Source organism: Serinus canaria, chromosome 10, assembly GCF_022539315.1.
Source record: "Serinus canaria isolate serCan28SL12 chromosome 10, serCan2020, whole genome shotgun sequence".
Taxonomy (NCBI): Eukaryota; Metazoa; Chordata; class Aves; order Passeriformes; family Fringillidae; genus Serinus; species Serinus canaria.
Genome location: NC_066324.1, coordinates 6,924,521 through 6,947,204, shown reverse-complemented (window position 1 = coordinate 6,947,204; position 22,684 = coordinate 6,924,521). Strand labels below are relative to the sequence as shown.

Genomic DNA, 22,684 nt, shown 5'->3' with positions numbered 1-22,684 from the left:
ACCCTTAAGTAATTTGTTCATATTAATTCCAGATTTTTCCTTCTTCAGATGCATTTCTGCTATCTGAAGCAACACCTCTGAACTTCATGATAAATACCACAGTGATTACAACTGGATTATATAGTCTGGTTCCATACAAGCTATCATTTATCTTATCAAAGCTTATCACTTAAGCTTATCAAATCATGGCCCTACAAAACCAGTCTGGGCTATTTCACACCTGTTCTTCATCCCTGGTGACACTGGGTCACTCTGCAGTGCAGTGTGTATCTCAGCAAAGTCAGGAACAGTTTGTCAGTATTCCTCCTGCTCAAAATTAAACTTTCTATTTTGCCTACCTCAAAGCCCAAGACTACTTAAACCAAAAATAATTGTGTTTTAAATCCCCTCCACTTAATACTCATAGTTGGATTTTTTCCTACGTCAGACACCCATGGACATAGGCTGCAGATTCCAGATTTTGTGGCCTTAACAGCTACAGGCATTCTGCAAGCTACAACAGACAAGTGATTTTTCTAAATCTGAGATGATTTTACATTTCCTTAGAGCTAAACAGACACTGCAGAAGGGGATGAACTCTGTACAACTTCTGTACAACTTCTGAAGTCTCAAATACTGCTTAGCATGCACAGAGGATGCTCTCATCCCTGCTTTGTTAAAACCTTATTTTTCATAACATCAAGTATCAGTTGTCAGAACAGTTAAGACACAGACCACTCCCAAAGAAAAGGGAAAGAAATTGTCTTACTTTTGTTTCTCATGGTAACTGTGGGTAATGAAGAGGTATCATGTGCCTGCAGCATCCCTCTCTGTGGCTGAAAGAAAAATGAAATTCACTTTAATTTCTTCCTCCCTTCTCCCAGAAGGTTGTGTCATATAACTAAAACAAAAAAAAAAGCTAATTTTTTTCCTGAAGCCTCTCAGTGTATGTGTATTTTTAAATATATTTTTTATTTTCTCTGAACGAAGTGGGCAAAATAACAGATGGAGAAATGTGCACCAAATATGAAAATGTGAAAATGATGACAATACTGAAGTGAACTGAAATCATAATTGCACAAACATTATTTAGCTTGGAGAAGCAGGTTTCTTGCATTTGGGGTAAGCAATGAAATCTGTGTGCTCCTCATATAAACAGTATATTTAACAGTTTTCATTATGTGAAAGCTTTAGCACAGGGGCTGAAGTTTTTACAGACTGGAAACTTTGTAACATGTGGTAGAAAGTGTTTTATTTATCTATATATCTATATAGATATATTCAGTAGAGTAGATGAAATCTCTTACCTTCATTTTGACCTTTGCACAAGAAGCAAAATTCTCCTTACAGCCTTTGTGAACAATTGCATTACAGTCTGTCAAAAAAAAAAACCAAAAAAACCCCAATGAATTAAACAAAGCCCCACAGAAAACAGGTCAATTTTTGCTGTTTGCAATCTGAACTGTTAACTTACACAACTGAGAATTGTAACTTTTAGGCATCATTGTGGTTTGCATGACTAGCTGAGAGAGAGGATGCTTTCCAGGAAAATTAGCCTTTTGTTAGTAACATTTCCTCAGAGAATTTAACAGGAAGTTCTGCTTAAAAATCAATGCAAGGTTGAATTGTCAGGGGTCTTAGATTAAAGAAAAAAGAAGGAGGAAAAAAACAAAACCCTGATGGCATTATCCCTCTGAAAATAAGGTGGAAAGCAGAAGCAGGAGACAAAACCAGAAATCAATTGTAGGGCCAGTATTTCTCTGAAAGGACAAATACTGTTCTTATCCAGACAAGGACTATGAGATCTAAAAGACAGGAAGAGGATGGGGAAATTAATTTATACAAACTCAGACATCATGGATAAGACACAATTGGGTTCTATGGCATAGAACCCAAGTTACCAGAAAAGGTAACAGGAGAACAGGAGCAGCATCTGTCAGGAATCCTTGAGGTTGGGACTTCCTGCTGGAAACTGAAGTTTTTGGTCCAAAAGCATCACATTCACCAATGCAAAGACCATCATGCTTTAAATTTGCTGCATATATGCCAGAGCAAAAGCTGAGTGGCTTGGTCTTTTGGTTTTTTTTGGGTTTTTTTTTTTTTTTTTGAATACCCTGAGTCTGCCCTTGACTTCTGCCAGCAGATTTCTGGGAATCAAAGTTTTCAAAGATGATTAAAACTGCCCTTTTTTTTTTTTTCTCCATAAGAATTGAGAAATGGGATTCAGGCTTTAACTCTTTTGGCAGATGAAAGATCACAGCTCAAGATGAGATTCAGTAGCTTAGAGAAAAATACTTCCACTTATTCATGACAACACTAACACAGATAATAAACTGGATTTTACAACTAAGTGTGAAGTTCTGAATTATTTCTTGAAGCAGAAAAAGAAGAAAAAATTCTATGTCCAGAATGACAAAATATGCTCACACTTCTAGAATCTCTTACATTTGGGATGACTCAATAAAAGCTAGTAATTCTGATATTTTGACAGAGATGAGGGTAAGGTCATAGGGTGCTGCTATTCTGACAATGTCTCACAATTTCCTGTGTACAAGACAGAACAAAGCAACCTGAAAACTCTTGCAAAAACCCACAAGCACTGTAAGCTTGTAGACCAAATAAGAAACAGGAACAGAAGCTGCTCCTCTGGTGCATGAACAGAGGCAGGGAGACAATTCAGAATCATGAAATTCACACTCAAGCCTTGAAAGCCTGAGGACAGCTCTTTAGTGTGTACCATTCGGCAAAAAAAAAGAGGATTTTTTAAGTTAAAACATCTGGTTGTAGGGACTTTATTCCTCCAGTTCAACTCTTCAGCAAGAATGAAGTTCCTCTAACTCCAGTGTGCCACTAGTATTAATAACTAAAACCCCAAAATCTTATTTTCTGCATCACTGATCATAAAAAAAGTAAAAAAGACAAGGCAGACAAGGCTACTAAAAATTAGGTTCTTTTGCTTGCCCATTTGTTTCAGAGCATGCACAATCTTTCAGCATTGAGTAGACATTTCAGGAAGCTGGGGGCGGGGGGTGGCATAACTGAAAAGCTGAGACATTAATTCAAAATATCCAGTGCTTTAAAAGGCATTAAATGCCATCCATAAGTGAGACAGAGCAGTGGTGGTAGCGCCAGCCTACATCAGCACAGGAATATCAGAGCCTCTGCTGCTGCTTATCCATCATTTCCAAAGCATCTGAGGCTGATTTTTAGATGCAATGGGAGGAAGAACCACTTGCTGATGTGAGCTCTCAACGTAGGCCTTCACCATTTTTTTATGATATTCATTTCCTGGCCAATGCAGAAAACATGCAACAAGTTTGCATCGTGCCTTGAAAACAAGGAAAGAACATCTGTGCTAAAACACAACATTGTCGGGTTATTTTAACTCATTAGCATACAGAGCTTTAAACTGGGATATATTTGATTTTCTACATGGCTTCAGAAGCTGCTAAGAAAGTCAAATGGGGAAAGGGAGAGGATGCATTTGAGGGTTTGTAATTGTTGATGTTTTACATTTCCCATCAGGCTGACACAGAGCGTGTCTCAGACAAACAACTCTGCTGAAATCTCTTCCAGGAAACTCAGAAGTGCCATTTGGGATTCAGCTGGCTGCTCCTTCCCCTGCTCACATCCACCAGCAGGAACTGAAGGCTCCAGCCCGGGAACAGTTCCCGCAGTCACTTTGACTCATTTCTAAGCTAAAAAATTACTAATAGTGAGGAGAGGAAAGCCTTTTTCACTGAGCTATAGTGAGAAAAAAATGGGTTTTGCCTGCATGTTCTATAGCTTTGGGTTCCTGCATGAACCAAGCAGCATTCTGGTCTTGACCACATGAACACCGCTGACCTTATCGAGCTACAGGCAGAAGAAACCGTCTGACAAGAAATGAGAACAAAATCCCCAATCTCTGAGAAACCTCAGTGAGGCTCCCACCCTGCCTGTCCTGTGCTGCACGTCCTTCACACGAACACAGGTAGCTGTCATTTGACCTGTGATGCAATTTCTTGTTCAAAGGGAGCAGAGGGTCACCATTTCCTTTTCGTACCTTGTGGTTCCCACTGTGGGCTTACCAAAGCAGTGTTTCAGAGAATTAAAGCAATACACCACAGATGGGTGGGACTTTTTTTCCCCCCGTTGCACGCAGAAGCCATGATCCAAGCCAGCTGTCCCTGTCCTTTGTCCACCTTATCAAAGCACCTCAGCTCCAAGCCACTACGTGCAGCTGAAATAACCAAAGTTCTCCTGACTGATAGAGCCCAACAAGGGGTAGAAAACCCCATGGCCTGCTGTGATGGCTGAGCTCAGGCTTAGGAAAGAGATTTCAGGACACCTCCATGCAGCCACGATTCATTTCAGTCCAGTTTCCACAAGACACCACACTGCTCCATGAATCACCATCTTCAAAGTCTCCCTCCCACCTCACATCCTCAAGCAAAAGGAAAATAAAGTGTAAGGTTTGCATTTTCCATGCCAGATTCAATGAAAAATAAAAGGAAGGGGGGGGAACCCCCCTGACTTACTTGCACAGTAGTACGAATCCTTGTTGAAAGGCTTCATACAGTGGTAACAGGTTGCTTGGGCTACAACGGAGGTTGCAGTGAAGAGATGTCCATTTAACAGCTTCTTATCTTTTTCCTTCTCCTTGGAATCTTTGTCCTTCTCTTTAGTCTTCTCTTTATCTTTCTCTTTTTCCTGCCGAGACAGAATGACCAAAAGCCTCGTCACTCAGCAGAGGTCTCTTCCCTAGTTACAGATTGCTCAGTGTTTGCCTTTGGCACAGCCAGGGTATCGATCGAGGGGCACCTGAACAATGGCCATGTGTCTGCACAGCTCTCCCATCAAAAAGCCCCTGTGGAAGTGGATTTACATACTACTGACTCACACAGGTGTCTCACCACTGCAGATGACACCAAGTCTGTTCTGAAGGCACTTATTTCCTTTTACCTTTGTTTTATACTTGCTTGGCTTAATGACTTCACCTCTTTTCTTTTTCTGGGCTCTCACCAGCCTCTTCAGCAATTTAAATAAATTATGTTAAATACACATACCACATGTAGTGTGCATCAGACTTTCAACACAGCTAATTTTTAAGGCCAAACCATAAGCCTCGTGATTTTCAACTGCATTTCTAATGGAGAACACAAGCTCTTCCTCAGTGTCTCTACAGTCTTACTGCCAAAATATTTCCACCTCTGTTTTCCTTCCAACTAGCAACTTTTTCAACGCATGCAACCCCAAGTAACTACATTAAGCTTTTTGACAAAACGGATCTTCTACAAACTCTTGACCTATGGCACCAAACAAAGGCTGGGGAACAACAGCAACACCATATAAGAGCCTCTCATCTTCTACAGGCCACGACTCAACCTCTAGGCTACTCACCTTTGGAAAGATGACAAGCACAGACAGCTTCTCCAACTTCTAGCAGAGTTTTTGCTTCTCTTCTGTCTCTACCTTAGATAGAAAATACTAAATACTAAAAACCTGAAACATTTTTCCCTGCAGCCTTTCATGGATTTGGAATTCTTCCAAACAAATTTTAAAGGAAACTCCACAGAAAATCTCTGAATTTGAATTACAACAACTTCTCGTCTTTCCACATACCAACCTACAAAATGTTTATGATATGAGTCAACTCCAGGTCTGTACTTTTGACTGTTGCTGCAGACTTCCTGGCATCTGAAGGAGAATCTTTACCAGAAACTGGTAAAGCCTTCTGTCAGCTTATCTTTGCATTTTGTTATTTATTTTGTTATCTTTGCATTTTGTTATTTGTTACTGTCCCAGCCTGAATATCAGGGAGCTGCAGAGCTGCCCATGTGAGCAACTGCCATGAAGTGGCCTAAAGAGGGATGGAGCCCTGCAGCCACTGCAGGGAAACTGTTGAGCCCTGGATGACACACTCACACCATGGGGAACTCAGCCTAAGGACTCCAATCCCAACACATCCCAGGCAAAATGCCAGCGCCGGAGTCTCTCCCTGCAAAGTGTCAAACAGAAAGTCTATTTACTGGCCCCAAATGCTGTTTTGTTCTGCAAATAAGCAAAACTAGGAGTATTACCATATGGAATAATCCTGTCTGAAGCAGAAAAGCTGCCAGAAAAGAAGTCTGCATTGCGTCACATCTCCGCCTCCTCTGAGCCATCAGCTTGGCTCACACCACCCCACAGGAACCTCCACAGCCCCATTTTCCACCCACTGACCTGACCATCTTTAACCATATCCAGCCTGGGAGGATTCAGGAACTAAAACTCTGCAGTTTAGGTCTGGGCTGATAGTACCAAGTTGAAGCCTGGAGTTTTGCTCTACTGCCAAGTCTTGTGAAGCTCCAGGAGAAAAAGATCACTCTAAGCTCAAGACAAATCTTGTGATGCTCATGCTGAAAGAAGATTTCCCATCCTATACTTTAAACCTACCTGAAGTTCACTGAAAAACCCAGCAATTCTGAAGTCTAATTTTAATTTCACTTAAAGCTGAACAGACCCAGGAAAAACAGGAAATCAGTGCACCAATTTCAAGGAGGAAACAGCAAACTCCACACAAGGGCTGCCAGCCACTCCACTTAAGGACAAGGTCTCACAATGAGATTTTTTTCAGCTTTTTCTTTTTTCCTGTGGCAGCTACTGGAACTTTATTTAAAGAAGGACTGTAGGAACAAGACTATATTTGTGCTGTTGGAGCTGCCAATGAAATTTGGAGCCCAGCTTTGTGGCTGAAGTGATGTGCCAGAGCAGCCACCACGATGGGTACTGCGGCGCCGCAGCCACGCCGCAGCAGAGGATCCCACTCCCCAAGCACCATGCAGCTCTTACCTCCCAGTGCTTCAGTCCCACCAGCTTCACTGTTATCTGAGGTACTTCTGAGAATCTATTCCATTTTATGGACATCCTTCCCTGGGGCAGGAGAGCTGCTCCCCACCAGGAGCTGCTCCCCACTAGCCCATGGCGATGCCAGAGGCTGCGGCAGGGCTGGGGACAGCAGGCACAGCACCGAGGAGTTGAGCAAAAAGGGGGAGGGGCAGGACGATTGCTGACTTCCTTAAAGATGATTTTAGCTATTTTGCTATTGCTTTCATCTTGCCCTACCTTAGCTTCCACTGCTAAAAAAATACAAAACTAAAAACCAAACCCATACAACAGGCAGAAAAGGATGTGATTAATATTCTAGAAGTCAATATAAGACCACCTTTTGAAAGGTGGAGGGGAATAAATCAAACACTCTGTGATGTTTGGGCTACAGAAGAAGTGAATTTTCACATACCTCAGTGTTGCTATGTAGTACTTCAGCAAACAGAGTGCTGCAGAAGTTGCCCAGACAGAGAGGTTTTGTGTGTTTGAGCTCCTCCTGCTCTGCAGGTCACGTATATTCCCTGTCTCCTAATCCTTTCAAACACTTGTAACTCCCACCATACACCCTGAAATGCTGCTGCTGGCACAGCACTGCCTTATTACTGTGCAAGGCAACGAAAAAGAGAAATTACTCATGCTAATTGTTGTAATTTCTCAGAAAGTCTGGACCAAAATGAAAAAGAAAAAAAAAAAAAAAAAGAGGGTTGTTTCCTGAACTGACAAAGATAGAGCATGCTTTAGACTTTGCAAATATGAATCAAGGCACTCTGCTAATAGCAAGAGATTCACTGATAATCCAAAATAACATGCCATGCAAGGGTAAAGTCATGCCAAGTTCTATCAGTATCCCCTCCAGTTAGTGCTCTAAACACCCCTTTGTTTTAAAAAAAATTTTACATAACTCTCTACATTTTCCAAGAGGCTCAGATGTGCTTTATTTTACTTTATTTCATCTGAGAAAACTGCATTTCTGAAGGTTGGGAGATAAGTAAAACCAAGCTGGAAAGACATTGAAGCCTACCTCCCTCATGACAGCTCAGAAACCAACTTCCTGTGTCAAACTTCCCCTTTCAAGCTTTGTTTTGTTGCTTCTGTTTTTAACTTTTACAGGTTTTTCTCATCTATAATGTTTCTGAGAAATCAGTGTTCCAACGAATTTTTTGGTCAAATTATTTAAATGTACTGGTGGAGCCTTAAAAATGCACATTATGCAAACATTCCACCATGAGCAGCCAAGAAATGGCAACTTGAAAGATATTTTGGCTTTTATTTAGTAAAAGTATGAGAATTGATATGAGCTGCAATTTTTGTGGTGCATGTTACAGCTGGGATTTTGGAGCAACTCTTTATCAACATTTTCAGGCACAATCATGAAATTAGTGAAATCAAACTGCACTGAGCAAGTATCTAAAAGCACTGCTGTTATATTTTCTGTCCCAAGCAGATCTCTTACCTCTCTCTCCAGTTCTTGCTTTAGAGATAACTCACATTAAGTGCAAGAACCAGTTAATGAACTTCCATTCTCACTCACAGTAAATGCAAAATGCTCCTGGACTTCTCACTGGTGTTTGCACAGATGTTTCTATGTAAACACATTTACTTTTTCAACACTGCACTTTGCAGCAGGGAAGAGCACTGTCCTAAAGCTGCTCAGAAGCAGCTCTGAGCCACTTGTGGCTATCCTGAAAGACAGATCCATAACAAGGATCTGTGTGTCATCACACCTCTCAAGGGCAGAGAACAGGCAGGGAGTTGGTAAATACAAACAGTATTTACCAACACATTAACCACACATCACCCAAGAGACAGTAAAGTGCTCTGAGCTTATGTCAGACACATGAATTGAGGGGAGATTTAAGCAAAAAAAAATCCAAACCAAGCCAAGAAAATCTCTAAACATATATCAACCTTCAAGGCACAATCTAAAGCAACAACAGCCCATTTGTGTGAACGATTTAGCATTAATGTAATTATTTCTGTAATCAATACTATTACCAGGAAATTCAACTGTTGAATTAACTGTTGGGCCTAACTTTCATCAAATAAAATTTCAGGGTCTCAAGGATGGAAAAAGAGAAAAATATAAATATTTGCCATCACTAAAATTCATTGTTTGAGCTTCTGATATTTTGGCTTTTAATTAGTTCTTCTCCTGCAGCGCACAGGAACTTTGTGGCAAAAGTAAAAACACGATGAGAAGACAATATAGCCTTCAGCAGCCAGTCCCTTCTTACAGCTCCTGTCCTTGTTTTATTAAAGGTTCTCAGGTACTGTAAAAATTAGACTCATTAATCACTACAAAGCCCTAACTCATGCCAGGGCAAAATTTACTCTCTCTGGGGAAGAGAGAAACCACAGAATCATAGTGAGTGAAACCAGAGAATCATAAAGACTGGAGGAGTCCTTTAAGATCATCCAGTCCAACTGCTGACCCAGCAATGTCACTGTAACCCAAATTTAGAACCCAGTACTTGGCCTCACTGAGTCTCACACAGCTGTCCTTGGACTCAGTTTTGGGGTGCTAAGATTTCCCATGGAGCCAGTTCCTATCACCCCACAGACACTCCTACCCTTTTAAAAAAACAAAAAGGAAGGAAGAAAGCAAAGAAAAGAAAGTCAGGCAAAGACTTAAACACAGAACTCCTCTCTGCTGCCTATGGGCCTTCCACAAATCACAACAAGCACTTACTTTGCTCTTCTTGCTGCTGGACATTTTATTCCTGAGGTAGCTGAAGGTGCGGCTGACTTTTGTTACACCTTTACCAGCAGAGACACTGTTGCTCTCTTCATATATGCTAAAATAATAATAAAAAAAAAAAGATAAAAGTTGCTTTTATTTTTTTTTTCTCATTCCCAAATAATCCATTAAATGGATAGATTCTTTTTAAAGGACAAATGCACTTATTAGCCAATGCAGTCTAGGTGCTTTATGGTGTTTTACCAGAGAAGGAAAAATAAAGACAAAATGCCAGTCCACTCATTTTCAGAAAAGTTTCAAGGAATCCTCATATCTGTTTTGAAGCAGGCCATGCCATAGCACCCTCTGCTGCTCCCCTTGTCAAATAACCAGGAACCATTAATGCTATAAAGAACCATTTTCTTCCAGAGAAAGGCATCGAATGAACTCTGAAAAGACAGTGAATGTCTTAAACAGAAACCACACTGTCTGCAAAGCCTCCCGTGAGAAATAAGAATACCAATATTAAGTAATAAACCACAATGGTTATGTATACTAATTTAGGAATTTTTAGGATCCCATATAATTTTTGCTAGCCTTTATATGCACAAGCTTATGACTTCTTCAGCTCTGATAAAAGAATAAGGAAACTATTATTGCATTAAAGGACATAGTCTGTCAATATTAAGCACAACACAAACCAAAAGCAGAACACAAATACTAGTTAAATCAAGGAGGAGAAGACAGCAGAGAGCAGAGGTGAAGAGCCTCCCAGTCACAAAATAAAGCCAAAGCTGTTGGTGACACAGAGACCAGATACCCAGTACCACAAACATCCTTCCTTAAGGGAAGAACCTTGAAAGCCACCAGGAAGATTATCTCCTCTGTGCAACTTGCAAGGATGGAAAGTAACATACAAAAACATGGCCTTTGTTATAGAGAGGCAGAGAGAATTAGCCACAGGAAGAAAGTACTACTTTTAGCATAACATAAAACTTGGGGTAAACCAATCTGATGTTATTAGCTATGAATAAACAGCCTTCTAAAGAGATGAGAGTTAGAACAGACTTTCATATTCTGTGATCTAAAATATTCTTCAGCATTTACCAACACAGGACTGATTTTCACAATTTCTGCTTTCAGCTTAGTGCCCTGGTGCCAGGAAGGCTCCGGGGTGCCCAGGGCAGAGCCCAATGCAGAAGTGGCCCCAGCAGAGGCAGGGTGGCCCCAGGATACTGCAATACTGCACTGCATATACTGCAATACTGCACTGCATATACTGCAATACTGTACATACTGCAATACTGTACCTCTGCACTGAAGAGCCCATGGAGCCGCCCAACGACTGTGCACCTGCAAAAGATGGGAGGGGAGGGGGGGACAGGTTAGACTACATCCTTAGCTCACTGATTCCAAATAACATGGTTTGCATATTGGGATGGTTCAAGAGGAAAGGGAAATGTTTTCTGGAAGTGGGTGTTCAGAACAGATTTCACGTGCTCGGGATAAAGCCTGTTCCCTGTATCCTTAGCTGCTCTCAAATTAGGTGCTGAGGTGAAAGCCTGTTTAGTATTTTTATCACTCTTCAGCTATTAAGTAAAGACCATGCAACTGTTAAACTTGCTGGTAAATCAGGGTGGCTGAATTAGAACTGCCAATTCAATGACAATAGGTATAAATAAGAATCATTCTGACACAATGCTTTATTTATACTCCACTAGAAAGGATCTATTGTACAGCACATCCGGGTTTCATGTATAAAACTTTTCTCCTTGATAAAACTGTAGTTCATTTTCCCATCAAAATCCTGAGGCACTTCATAAAGAGTAAGGGAAACAAGGGAAGCCTTATTCTGTTTTCCACAAAATGTTACCAGCCTGGGGCTTCGTCACGAAACAAACTGCTTGAGGAAAGGCTGAATTTCAACATGAAGCTGAAGCCCTGCCAGAGGCACCAACTCTCTCTACCCAAGAAACTCACTTACACAATGCATTTGGAGCAGATCTGGGAGCTGACACCATTTACCAGAACTATTGAAGAACACTGAAAAACCAGGATGAAATGATCCAGGACAGAGGGCTCTCTCTGAAGTAACTGGGCTTGTCAGGACTCCAAAAAAACTGTTTGCAGCCCTATCTGAAGTTCAAGAAGCTTCACTGTCACCTTACCAGGCTTTTGCATATATACTGCAATAAAAACAGTATTTTGGCTCAAATTCTCTTAATGCTAAGGGTGAATGCAAAAGAGCTACTTGCCATTAGAGGCAAAGATGGCCTTCTATCCAAAAGCAGTAAGAGCACTAGGAAAAACTGTGCATGCAATACCAGGCTTTAAATACAGATTTTCTAACCACTGATTCAAGTGCCAACAGAATCTGAGACAGAAACAGCATTTCTTCATATTGAGAAACTAAAATACAGGCATACCCTGTTACCTAAACCCTGCTTGGAGAGCTGTGTTAATATTTCCCTTGCAAAATCTTTCACCTCATTAATGATTTATCCCAAATACACCAAAGTTAGTAATACTGTAATACATATGAAATGCAGTCTACTATTCAACTTTCAAGAGTGATATTATATTTTTATAATATAAAACTATATTATAAAACCTAAGTGCCTACTAGGATCACATAACTAATTTACAGACTCTCAAATCCTTGGTTAAAGCTCCAGTAACTCTGGTTCCTATTTCACTTCTAGCTTGCTTTTAATCTGGGTTAGACCTCCTTACTCTTTCCTTTTTTTTTTGAAGATTCATCAGTTTGACTGGATTTACGTATTTCCCAAACCTTTTTGTTTCTTTGCAGCTAACATCAGAAATGTGAACAAACACTGAACCAAGAGCTGCAATAATTTGATATTTGTGACTGTTTTTCACTACCTTGAGAAAATACACTGCATGAGAACTACAGTTATGTATCATTTATCTTTTACTTCAATAGTTGCTTCATCTTAAAAATGGGGGATTCTTGGTGCTGGCAGGCAAAATGGATCCAGTGAAGAATTAAGGTCTGTTTATGATTTCCTATTTTAGATTATAATATAACATCACATGATCAACATTGCTGCAAGCTGTAAACCCCAGGAAGATAAGCACAGAAAGACACGTCTTCTCACCTTCTGGTTTGTTTCTGAAGTAGAACAGGGGAAGGAAAGCTTTTTTTCATAATGTTTTTGTTCCCTGTCATGACCAGGAACAAAACTGAAATCTGACTTCAGAACCCAAAAAAAAAAATTTTTGTTTCAAAAGCCAGAACTCCTATCTATGTCCAATGAACCTGGGCTAGCAGCCAAAATTTGCTGTATTTATCTGAACACCTTTTAAGCACCACCCATAAAAATTAATTCATATGGCAGCTGGACTTGAAATAATTCATCAAGATCCATTTTGCAGAAAGCAGTGACTGGACTAGGATGTGAAACCAGCTTGCAATGCTTTAATGCTGTCAATAATTAAACTTTTGTGGCTCAAGAAATCCAAAGGCTTCATAATAATTGTCCAGCCATCTGAAATCCAAGTTTTAAATGTATCACCAGACAAACTTCAACTGATTCTCCATTTTCTAAAGAAAAAGCAGGAATGGAATGGTTGAGGAATGGTATGAGAAATGAACTCTTAAGATGGGAAAAAACAAACTGGTCTGAGATTACCCATGAAAAATGGCCATTGCCAAAGCAGTCTCAGAAAGAGCTGTGGCTAAATCAACCTTTAAAAAGTCACCACAGTATCCTCAAATATGTAAAGAAAACAATATCATTGAGACAATATCTGACATTATCTTAAATGATCATTGTTAACAGGAGCACTGTTGAGGGAGAGAAGAAAAATACTGTCTACTACAAATATCCTCTAAAACTGTCGTACCCTAACATGAATATCAAGTATTGGATGCTTAAAAGAAAAAAAAACAAACCAATAAATAATAATTAAATAACCCAAATGCTTACAAAACCAAAATTCACCAAACAAATAAACAAACTCCACCAGAAAGTTTACCTAAAGATATTTTTTACTGTGGGGCATCACATGAATGCAGAGCTGTGTCTTTGCAGTTCACACTGTGGGAACCATGAATTGTGAGTTTTGTTAGAAGCAGAAGAAAAGGACAGAGAAACAAGGAAGGAGCTTAAATATGGAAGTGATAATATCACACCTGGGCACAGGACTTTGCTGAAGGACAGGACAAACCCACAGTGAAGATCAGGAATGGAAAGGAGGAGAATTCAGTTATGTACAACATGGATGGTGTGGAGATTGTTTTAAATCCAGGAAGTAATCAAAATCTATTGGACTGGAAAGAAATTTCCCCCATCCCAGTAAGGACACAAGGAATGTGTCTGGTTTATTTCAACGGTCTAATAAAACATGCTTAAGAAATAGGAAGCATTTTGAATAATCTTTGGTAAGCCTATTTTAAAAAACAAGAAGAGTCTAAATTTCTTTAATTCGATCTTCTGCCTTAGATGGGTTGCTTTTAGCAATGGAGTTTGCAGGAGAAAAAAAGCTGCCAGAGAACCCTCACCTCTTTCCCACAGAACTGTTTTGATAGCAATATCAGGACCTAGCTAGGAACACCTTGAGGATTTAAGGACTTTGACTGCAATTTGTGCTTTTTGCATAGTGAGGGAACTGTGAAGTTGTTGTGAAGATTTTCAGAATTTAATAATCAGGGCTTCTGTCCTCCACTCCTCTTTCACTGAGCAATGCACTCACTGTCACCTATGGAGGGCAAGGATGTACCTCTTCTGCTAACTCCATGCCCTGCAACAAGCTCAAGACAAGTAATTTGATTTTAGTAAAAAGGTAAAGATTATTTTGCTGCTCAGAGTGGCAGGTGATGATATCTGATGGATACAGAGTAAAACTAACCAGATAAGACATGATGGTGCTGATGTAGAAGATTCTTTGGCTAATAATCCTTTTAATTATGCCATTAGTTAGTATTCAGATCCAGGTCTAAGATAATGCTGTTAGACATCATGCAATGGAAAGGGGAGTTCAATGTTTGCACAGTGAAATTCCAGTGTCTGAAGCAGAAAACCAGATTTCCCTGTGTTTCCACCCATTATGGCTGCATTGCACAGAAAATGATTACTTACTATCCAACTCCTCCTCCTCATCACTGGAAGAAGAGCCAATAGAAAAGAGAGTTTTAGACTTAGGAATGAGTGGAGAGATGCTGAAGGAGAAGGAGATTCGTCTCGATGGTCGAGTCCGGCCCTGGGCTGAGAAGTGGGTTAACAGCAGACATTAGAGCATGCTTGAAAATGCATTTAATAATAAAAAGGAGAGGAAAACAGCCAAAGCAAACTAAAGCAAAGCAAAGGGAAAGTCTGCAAAGCAGCTGGCTCCAGAAAGGCACAAGAAACAGAGAACTGAGAATGTGCAAATTCCAGAGGGTGCAGGTTTCAGAGGGCACAGGTCTCACTGCATGCACAGCTCAAGGCTCCAGTCTTTCTCTATTTTTGTTCACATTTTTTTATAGGACCTCTTAGTGAAGAACTATAGGCAGGTGTCTTTCCAAACAGAACACCAACAGCAAAATGGATCTCTGGACAAAGGGCATCAGCTTCAGTGAAAGAACTGCCATGGAGTCAAATTAGAACAACTCAAGGTATCTGTGTGAAGGTGCTTTCTGCAGTTAAAGCTACCAAATATTAACAAGGGCAATTTATCTGAAAGGTTGACTTTATCTACCTGGGGAGGTTCTTGCCACTTCTATGTCTAAAAAAAATCAACAATGTTGATAATGTTATGCCCTTCAAAATTTCCAGCATTAGAAAGAAGACACTTAAACGTCCCTTCACTTCTTCCACAATAAAACAGAAAAAACAAGCATCTCTTCTGCCCTATTTTAGAATTTAAGAGTCCTTCTTTTAAAGAAACTGCCTAAACATGAGAAAAGCCCACTACATCCTCTTTTGCCCTTTCCTGGAAGATGCCTACCAAACACAGTGCCAAACTCAGCAATAAGTCTGTGACATCAACTAACCCATCATTTACTTTTAAGAGCAGCCCTTGCATAGCAGCAGCTTCCCAACAATTCTTTCTAAGTACATGGTCTCTAAAAAGAGAATTAGCAGCCAGCTAGCCATTCTTCACTAAAACAGGATTCCCAAAGGCCCTATTGCCCAAACCTTCTCTTCATACAAGCACAGGTGGAAAACTCTGAACTGTGAGCTGGTTGCTGGACACCCGCTGCTCACATGGTACATATGTGTCCTCAGGAAAGGTGACTGGGACAGGGCTGAGGAACTCCTGTCCCTGGGACAGGTCTGACCTAAGGGTCCTATTTAAGCACCCACATTAAACACCTTCACATTATTCAACACAGGTATTCAGGTACTTTTAAGTCACTCCATGGACACATCAATTCAGGCTAAAACAGGCTAAAGACTTTATCTGTACTAATCTTCCAAGAGAAAGACAAAGCAATTATTTCTGTCTTTGAATAAAACATGTCCTTTCAGCCAGTACAAGGAGGGTTTTTTGCATGGCTGGTATCATACATCAAAACTGAATTCATAATTTAAAAACTCTGTTCAAGGAATAGCCAATGCTAAGGAAAGCAATGCAGAAGAAACTCCCTTGAACATTTCCTCCAGCCATTAGTCACAAATGCCAATTGTCTACAGGCAATTTGACTAAAATGTGCACAGTTTTCCAAGTAAGCAGAACAACCCTAGAGGGACCCACTGAAAGGCATTTAAATTGAAGAATTCTTAGGAAGACCCATGCATTAGTTTTGTTTAGACTGCCTTTTGAAGGAGTTGTTCTAGTGTTCCAGACCTGAAGAACACAATTAGGCAATGACTTTTTCTTCTGTAGTCTACTGTCTATTTAGACTAAAAGTCAAGATGAACAATAATATTTTACTGTAAATTGAACCACCTTTGCCAGCACAGTTCAACTTCCATTTCAGTGGTTTTATTTATAGTAATTCCTGGCTTTATAGCAGTGCTCCACACTGGAAATTTGCTATTCCAACCCTAAAAGCATTCTTCCGAGCACTCCAGCCAACAGCTCTTGTGACCTCCCTCTATAAAATGCTGAAGGATTAACATTGTGAATGGCCACATCAGCTCTTGGAATATCTGACACATCTGATGCAGTGTGGGCTAGGAACTTGGTCTTGGAAATTGCTCCTGTCTCAGCACATATGACAATAAACAGTAAAATAATAAAAAACCCTCCATATGTTTATTAATCTGGATTTAGTTTTTAAAGTTCTTGAGCACAGCCTGTTGCTTTCTTCCCATTCAGACACATTTGGAGGGATCCCATGATCTTTTTTACCTACCACAAAATAATGCAAGTGGAATAAAGAACTGAATTTGTACTAGAATTCACCTCCATATAATTCTTGCAAAACTCTTTAAGTGTCCTGCTGGAAAAACATGAACATCAAACCCAGGTGACACAAGACCTGCTTCTAAGAGGCCCCAAACTGCTTCACATGTCTTATGGTCACAATTCAAACAATACTGTTTGAACAAAGGGGAAGAATGAAGCAGAATAATAGAATGGTATAGGTTGGAAGGGACCTTTAAACTCATCCAGTTCCAGCCCTCTGCCATGGGCAGGGACACCTTCCTCTGGAGCAGGTATCAAGCCTTATCCAACCTGGCCTTGAACACTTCCAGGGATGGGGCAGCCACGGCTTTTCTGGATGATTTACTGAAGTTTCTGTAGTCAGGAAGGTGACAGGATTGGGAAACAAAAATCCACGAGCTAAATTTTCCAAGTTATTCTTTTTGGATGCTCACATCAACCACTCAAATGCTCTGATTTTCAAAAACCACCTTCCTATAAAAATGTCACAAATTAATGACTGAGCAAATAAAGCTCAGAGGAATGTCAGTCATGTTTACATTCAGTGTCCCAAACCCACAGACATCTGCCTCAGAGCAGAAGACTAACCCAGCTACTCTGCCCACAGCCCCTCTGGAGAGGTTACTACATCTTCTCTTTTCCTTCCCTCTCCAGGGACCAGGGTGGCCAGGCTGGCTCTAGAAGGAGATGGGACAATCAAGCCTCCATGGCATTTTTAATGCCAGGTCACAGGACATTTTAACAGCCTCGGCCATCCAGGCTCCCTCAGCCACCAACAGCTCATTCCTGGGGAGCCAGCCAAGTTTTCTGGTGTTTGGTCAGAGGCTGGGTGCAATGCCAAGAAATTGGTTGCCTCAAAAAACAACAGTGAAGACCTTCAGCCCAAGGAGGGAAGAGGCAGAGCCACCACACAGGGCAGGATCTGGTCTCTTCACAGGACAGAGCTGCCCCGGTTTGGTTACTGCTGCTGGGGGACACATCTGTTAGGCCACATCCTTATTAATCATGGAATTATCATGGTGAAGAATTTAGAACTATCTCCTACAAAGCACAATCCCTGTGAGCCTCCTCCAGCAAGCCTCCTCCATGAATAAAACACCTTTCTTAAAGCACCTTGTTGTGCTTTGCAAGGGAGAATCACATTAATAAAGAGGAAAGATCAGACACCATCACTAATTGACAAGAGCTAAAATGTCAATAGGGTTTCTGTCTGGCAATAAATAAAATGAAAACGTGTAATACATCCAAAGCACATCCAGCTGCAGCCTTCTGAATGACTTTTTCAGCTGAAAGAATCAATTCCGCTAAGTTGCAAAATTAAGTGCTTGTTATCACTTGAATTAAGCTAAACTGGAAAATTTTATAGAATCATCTTTTATTATTTTCTCCAGGAATGAGATTCAATAAATTACACCCAACTGCTCCAAAATATTTAACTCAGAATGAATAGCAACAAACTCCTCCAAGGAGATCAAGACATGGATTCTCAAGTTTCCATATATCAGCTTTAAAAAAAAAAATCTAGATTCAGGGAAGAAAGATCTCAAGTGGAATTTACCTGACATCAAAGGAAGAAACTCTGAAAGGTGAAAGGATGCAAAATTAGATCCTTTTTTTTAGTTGAAAAACTCAACAAATCATAGTTTTCATACCAGTAGTCTAATTTGGAAAGAAAAAATCAACCCACACAAAGGAAACCTAACAGAAAGAAAAAAGCAGGGATACACTGGGAAGAACAAAACTAAACTGAATGAGTTCTGCCTTTCCACCCACAATTCCATGCAGCAGTGAAACATGTACTTCATGTAATAAAGGAAGCAGGAGCAGGCAGTAGCACATTTTGCCTGGGGAAGGAAGCAAGATATACCCAATTATACAGATGACAGAGTGGATAAAGGAAAACTGGATTACTCACTGTCGAGCACTGGTTTGCTAATTGACATTAGAGACATGGATTTGGTCAGTGGAGATGAAACAGCAGCAGAGCAGAAGCTAAATCCTGGTGGCTGTGATGTCTGACGCACCTGCAGAACAGGACAGAACCACACTGAGTATGTCAGGAATGACAGAACCATCCCAGCTTCAGGGCTCATGTTTACTGCAACTCTCACTATGAAATACTGAAACAGTGCACAGGTGAAATGCAACATTTTGGTTTGCCTTTTAAGTGTCAGACAATTAATTATGCAACACAGAGACTATGTGTGCTTGATTTTCTTGCAAGACATTAAAAAACAAATATTGTTAAAACTCTCTGATGGCCATGGAAATTGCTGTTGTTACTCCAGCTCCTCAGCAGAACTAGGCTGTGGCTCAATATGACAAAGAATATCTGATGCTTAGCAGTTTGTTCCCCAAAAATGCCATTCCTCTAAACAAGAGAAGACACAAGTGTTGTGTTGTCACAATGAATGAAGCAGAAGATTTAAAATAACTGGAGATTTCTCCATGTTAAAGACAGAAGATTTTTAATATTATGTATATGTACATACAAGATGGAAGCCTTTGTCAGACTGTCACTTGGGAAAATGACTTTCAAAATGTTGATGCAGCATCCAGCAATAGCTGGACAGCTTTACCTGGTGGTTGTAGTCTCTGATTTCTCCTTGCTCGAGCTCCTCAGTGAGCAGGACCAGGGACTGATTGCTGGCAAGTGGACTCCTCCTGAGTTCTTTGGAGCTCAGAGAAGAAGCCTCCAAGTTTGTAGAGGGTTTCTTGTTCTCACCAGAGTCTCCAGCAAGGCCTTCTAGGCTGTAACTAAAGAGAAAGCACAGAGGTCAGGTGCTGCCAAACTCTCAGGGACCAGTGTCTTTCAGCACAGAGCACCTGCAAACATAAAACACAGAGCAGGCACTGAAGTGTGCAGGCAAAGGCAGGTGTTACTCCACAGCAGGTTCTTTTTTCTTCAGAGCAAATAGCAACATCTTTGTGCTGCTAATGAGACAGAAAGCTTTGTTCATTGCTCAAACAACCATTGAAACTCCTGGTCAATTGCCTTTCCTACTGTTTTTTTTACTCTTTTTGAGTGGTGCACAGGAAAATCCAGAGACGCCCCTGCTAAAGATTTTGGCATTTCCACAAATTCTCTTTGATAGCTTTTTATTAGGCTCTCCCTTGGAATAAAGCCACCCAAATCAAACTACCAGTTGTTGCCTGTCCTGGACCAATACCCCTCCCAGCAGCCACATCAGCTGCTGTAACACTCATCTCTGCAGCCACATCCTCTGAATCTATTTTAAATCCTGACACTGCACAGTTTTGGCACTGATAAAGTCATTTATTCTGCCAAAGCTGGTTTCTCTTTTACCCATGCTGTGGTTTTGTTTTTAAATTCAATAAATGTTGTTTCCATCACCCAATCAATTTTATTTTATCATCAACTGAGGGAGCTAGGTCTTGCCCAGCAGAGCTGAGCAATAACTCAAAGCTAAATAAAATACTAAACTTACAGAACTGTTAGAAATAAAACATCTGGCCAAACTCTGTAGAGACAGGTGCTGATAGACAAGTGACACTCTCCTGTCACCTATACAAAACACATCCTGTCCCACATGGGACTATTTAATCTGATAACTCTTGCTCTAATATTCTGCTTCTGACCCTCTTGCTCCTCATGGCCAAGGATCAACAAACCCACTGAAATGCCAGAGTGGGTTGACTGGGTGAAGCTTTGCAGACACCAGCACAGACTCATGGCCAATGTTTGATTTGATACTCACTAAGTGCCAGCCCTACCCTGGATTTATATCCCAACCTGAGGCTAATCATGATGTCTGTGGTGAACAAGCTGACATGAAACACATGAAAAAGAAAGCACACTACAGGCTGTACAGATGATTTAAACAACCAAAGGAGCTTTAAATTCAGGTAGACTTGCATAGCAGTGATTAATGTTCTGCAGTCCCTCAGAAGCATTAAAAGGCTCATAAATATGCACCTTGAAAGTAAAAAATGCAATAAACCATGAATAAGAAGATTTAGTAATTTAAAAAACCTTTTTTCATGGTAATTAATGAGAAAAAAAAAGACTGGTTGAAGCATTTATAATTTAATCTGCTTTAGGAAGATTGTGACTCATCAATGTGTATCAACAGCAGGCATTTAAAAGTTTATTCTAAAACACCTGCAGGGAGAAATCAGTCCCATTTCTACTGATTATTTAGGACAGAAGAATATATCTTCTTTACATTCCAAAGTGGCAACAACGATGCTACACAGTAGAGAAAAAAAAAATAATCATGTACTTGTGACAAAACTAGCTAAAACCTGCAAATATTACCCCATAAAATAGTTATCAGTGATACTGGTCTGTAATTTGCTGATTGGCATACATACACCAAACATAATTAACTGTCCATGAAGGGCAGGTTTCCTTTTCAATATGTATTCTTCAGAAAAAGAGTTTTAATAGCTTTACCCATTACCAGCAAAAACTGCCAGAGTAAACCTACAAAGACATAAAATCTGGGGGACTGGCTTCCAAATAATACTGGGTAAAAGATGTGACCTGCAAACACCAATCTCAGCGCTTTCTACAGAAGATGCCAACTTTAAGAGCCTGGGAAATTTTCATCTGTGGTGATCAGACTTTTTCAGGGAAGGCTTTACATGTTTCATCTCCTTGAAGAAAAGCCTAGGTCTTTCAATTTACAAAGAGCAAGTCTGTGTGAACTTAAATCCTTCATGAGACTGATCTGGTACAGAGAAGTGCTAAATCATATTTAATCTTGGTTTGATTCTTTGCTGCTGTCGCAATTATCACTCTGATCACTGCTGCGGAAAAAACACGGCTCGAAGTCATCACGGAACAGAGCAGCTCAACCCAACAGTGCAGCTTCTTTACTGCCAGAGGCCAGTGGAAAGCAGCCACCACCTCCACCTGCAGCCCAGCTCTGAGGATCCACTCCCAAGAGTAATTGCTGAAAAAGCAGACCAAGCAAACAAACACGTGCACGCTTCAGCCAGAGCAGCAGTGGAGGATGCACGAGAAGCTGACAACAGGGTGTTTGCAGAGCTCCTGTGCTGCTGCACATTTATTCATACCATACCTTCTACAAGTAAAGTCAGGACCCATGGCAATGTACTGTACGCCTGAGGGACACCAGCTCAAACTAGGAACAGCAAAAGAGGTAAAGAAAGGAAAAGGGCAGTGATTATCGGATTGTTATGGAACACGGGGAAGGTTAAAAGACTCTCACTCTCACATACCTTAAAAAAAACCCCAACAAACTCAGAAATAATGCAGTAGCACACATCTGGTTGAACAAACACACCACAGTGCCCCAAATGTCCAAGGTTACCACTGAACAGGGAGCAGGACAGCTCACACTTCCCCCAAACCAACCCCATTGGTGAGTATACAATGTACTGGGAAAAGTACTCCTTGTGGGGAGAGAGGTTTTTGGGAAAAACAAGGCTAAAACATACCAAAGCTAATTTGTAAATAATCACACACAGTCATTGTGTTAGTAATTATTAGTATTTTCTTGGGAACTCTCATTCTCAAATCAGAAAAAGAATCCCTTACAGATATTTCATAGTGTAAGTCCCCTCCATAGAAATATTAATAACCACAGGCTATGCTTGGAAAAATAAGGAGAAAGACACATTCTTAAATGCTGCACAGCCAGTCACTGAAAGAGGCCGCAAGAAAAAACCAGGCTAATCTTACTGTTGACTTGGGATTAAATCAAGAGAGCTACTAACTAAAAAACCTTTCAGCTCCCATTCCCTGATAGAGTCCCAAGGTTGCATCATGAACGACATAAGAAATGCAAATGCAGAATGCAAATATTTTGGTTGTTATTTTAGACTGCTTTTGTTATTTTTCCTCTGTTAGCTATG

The 22,684-nt window shown here is 40.5% G+C and overlaps 1 protein-coding gene across 14 annotated transcripts in view; it reads right to left on the bottom strand.

Moving 5' to 3' along the window:
- The window catches only part of AKAP13 (A-kinase anchoring protein 13), a 208,409-nt gene that overhangs the window by 23,286 nt on the left and 162,439 nt on the right, over window positions 1-22,684 (bottom strand). For 12 of the 14 annotated variants that reach the window (XM_050978263.1, XM_050978265.1, XM_050978266.1 and 9 more), the window contains 8 exons: window positions 21,889-21,951; window positions 19,420-19,597; window positions 18,756-18,864; window positions 10,816-10,858; window positions 9,518-9,623; window positions 4,500-4,671; window positions 1,287-1,354; window positions 749-815 (listed from right to left, as the gene is read on the bottom strand). In XM_050978263.1, coding sequence (XP_050834220.1) covers window positions 749-815; window positions 1,287-1,354; window positions 4,500-4,671; window positions 9,518-9,623; window positions 10,816-10,858; window positions 18,756-18,864; window positions 19,420-19,597; window positions 21,889-21,951 — 806 coding nt within the window. The remainder of the gene's footprint in view (window positions 1-748; window positions 816-1,286; window positions 1,355-4,499; window positions 4,672-9,517; window positions 9,624-10,815; window positions 10,859-18,755; window positions 18,865-19,419; window positions 19,598-21,888; window positions 21,952-22,684) is intronic. The other 2 variants (XM_050978269.1, XM_050978271.1) reach the window with 1 other exon arrangement.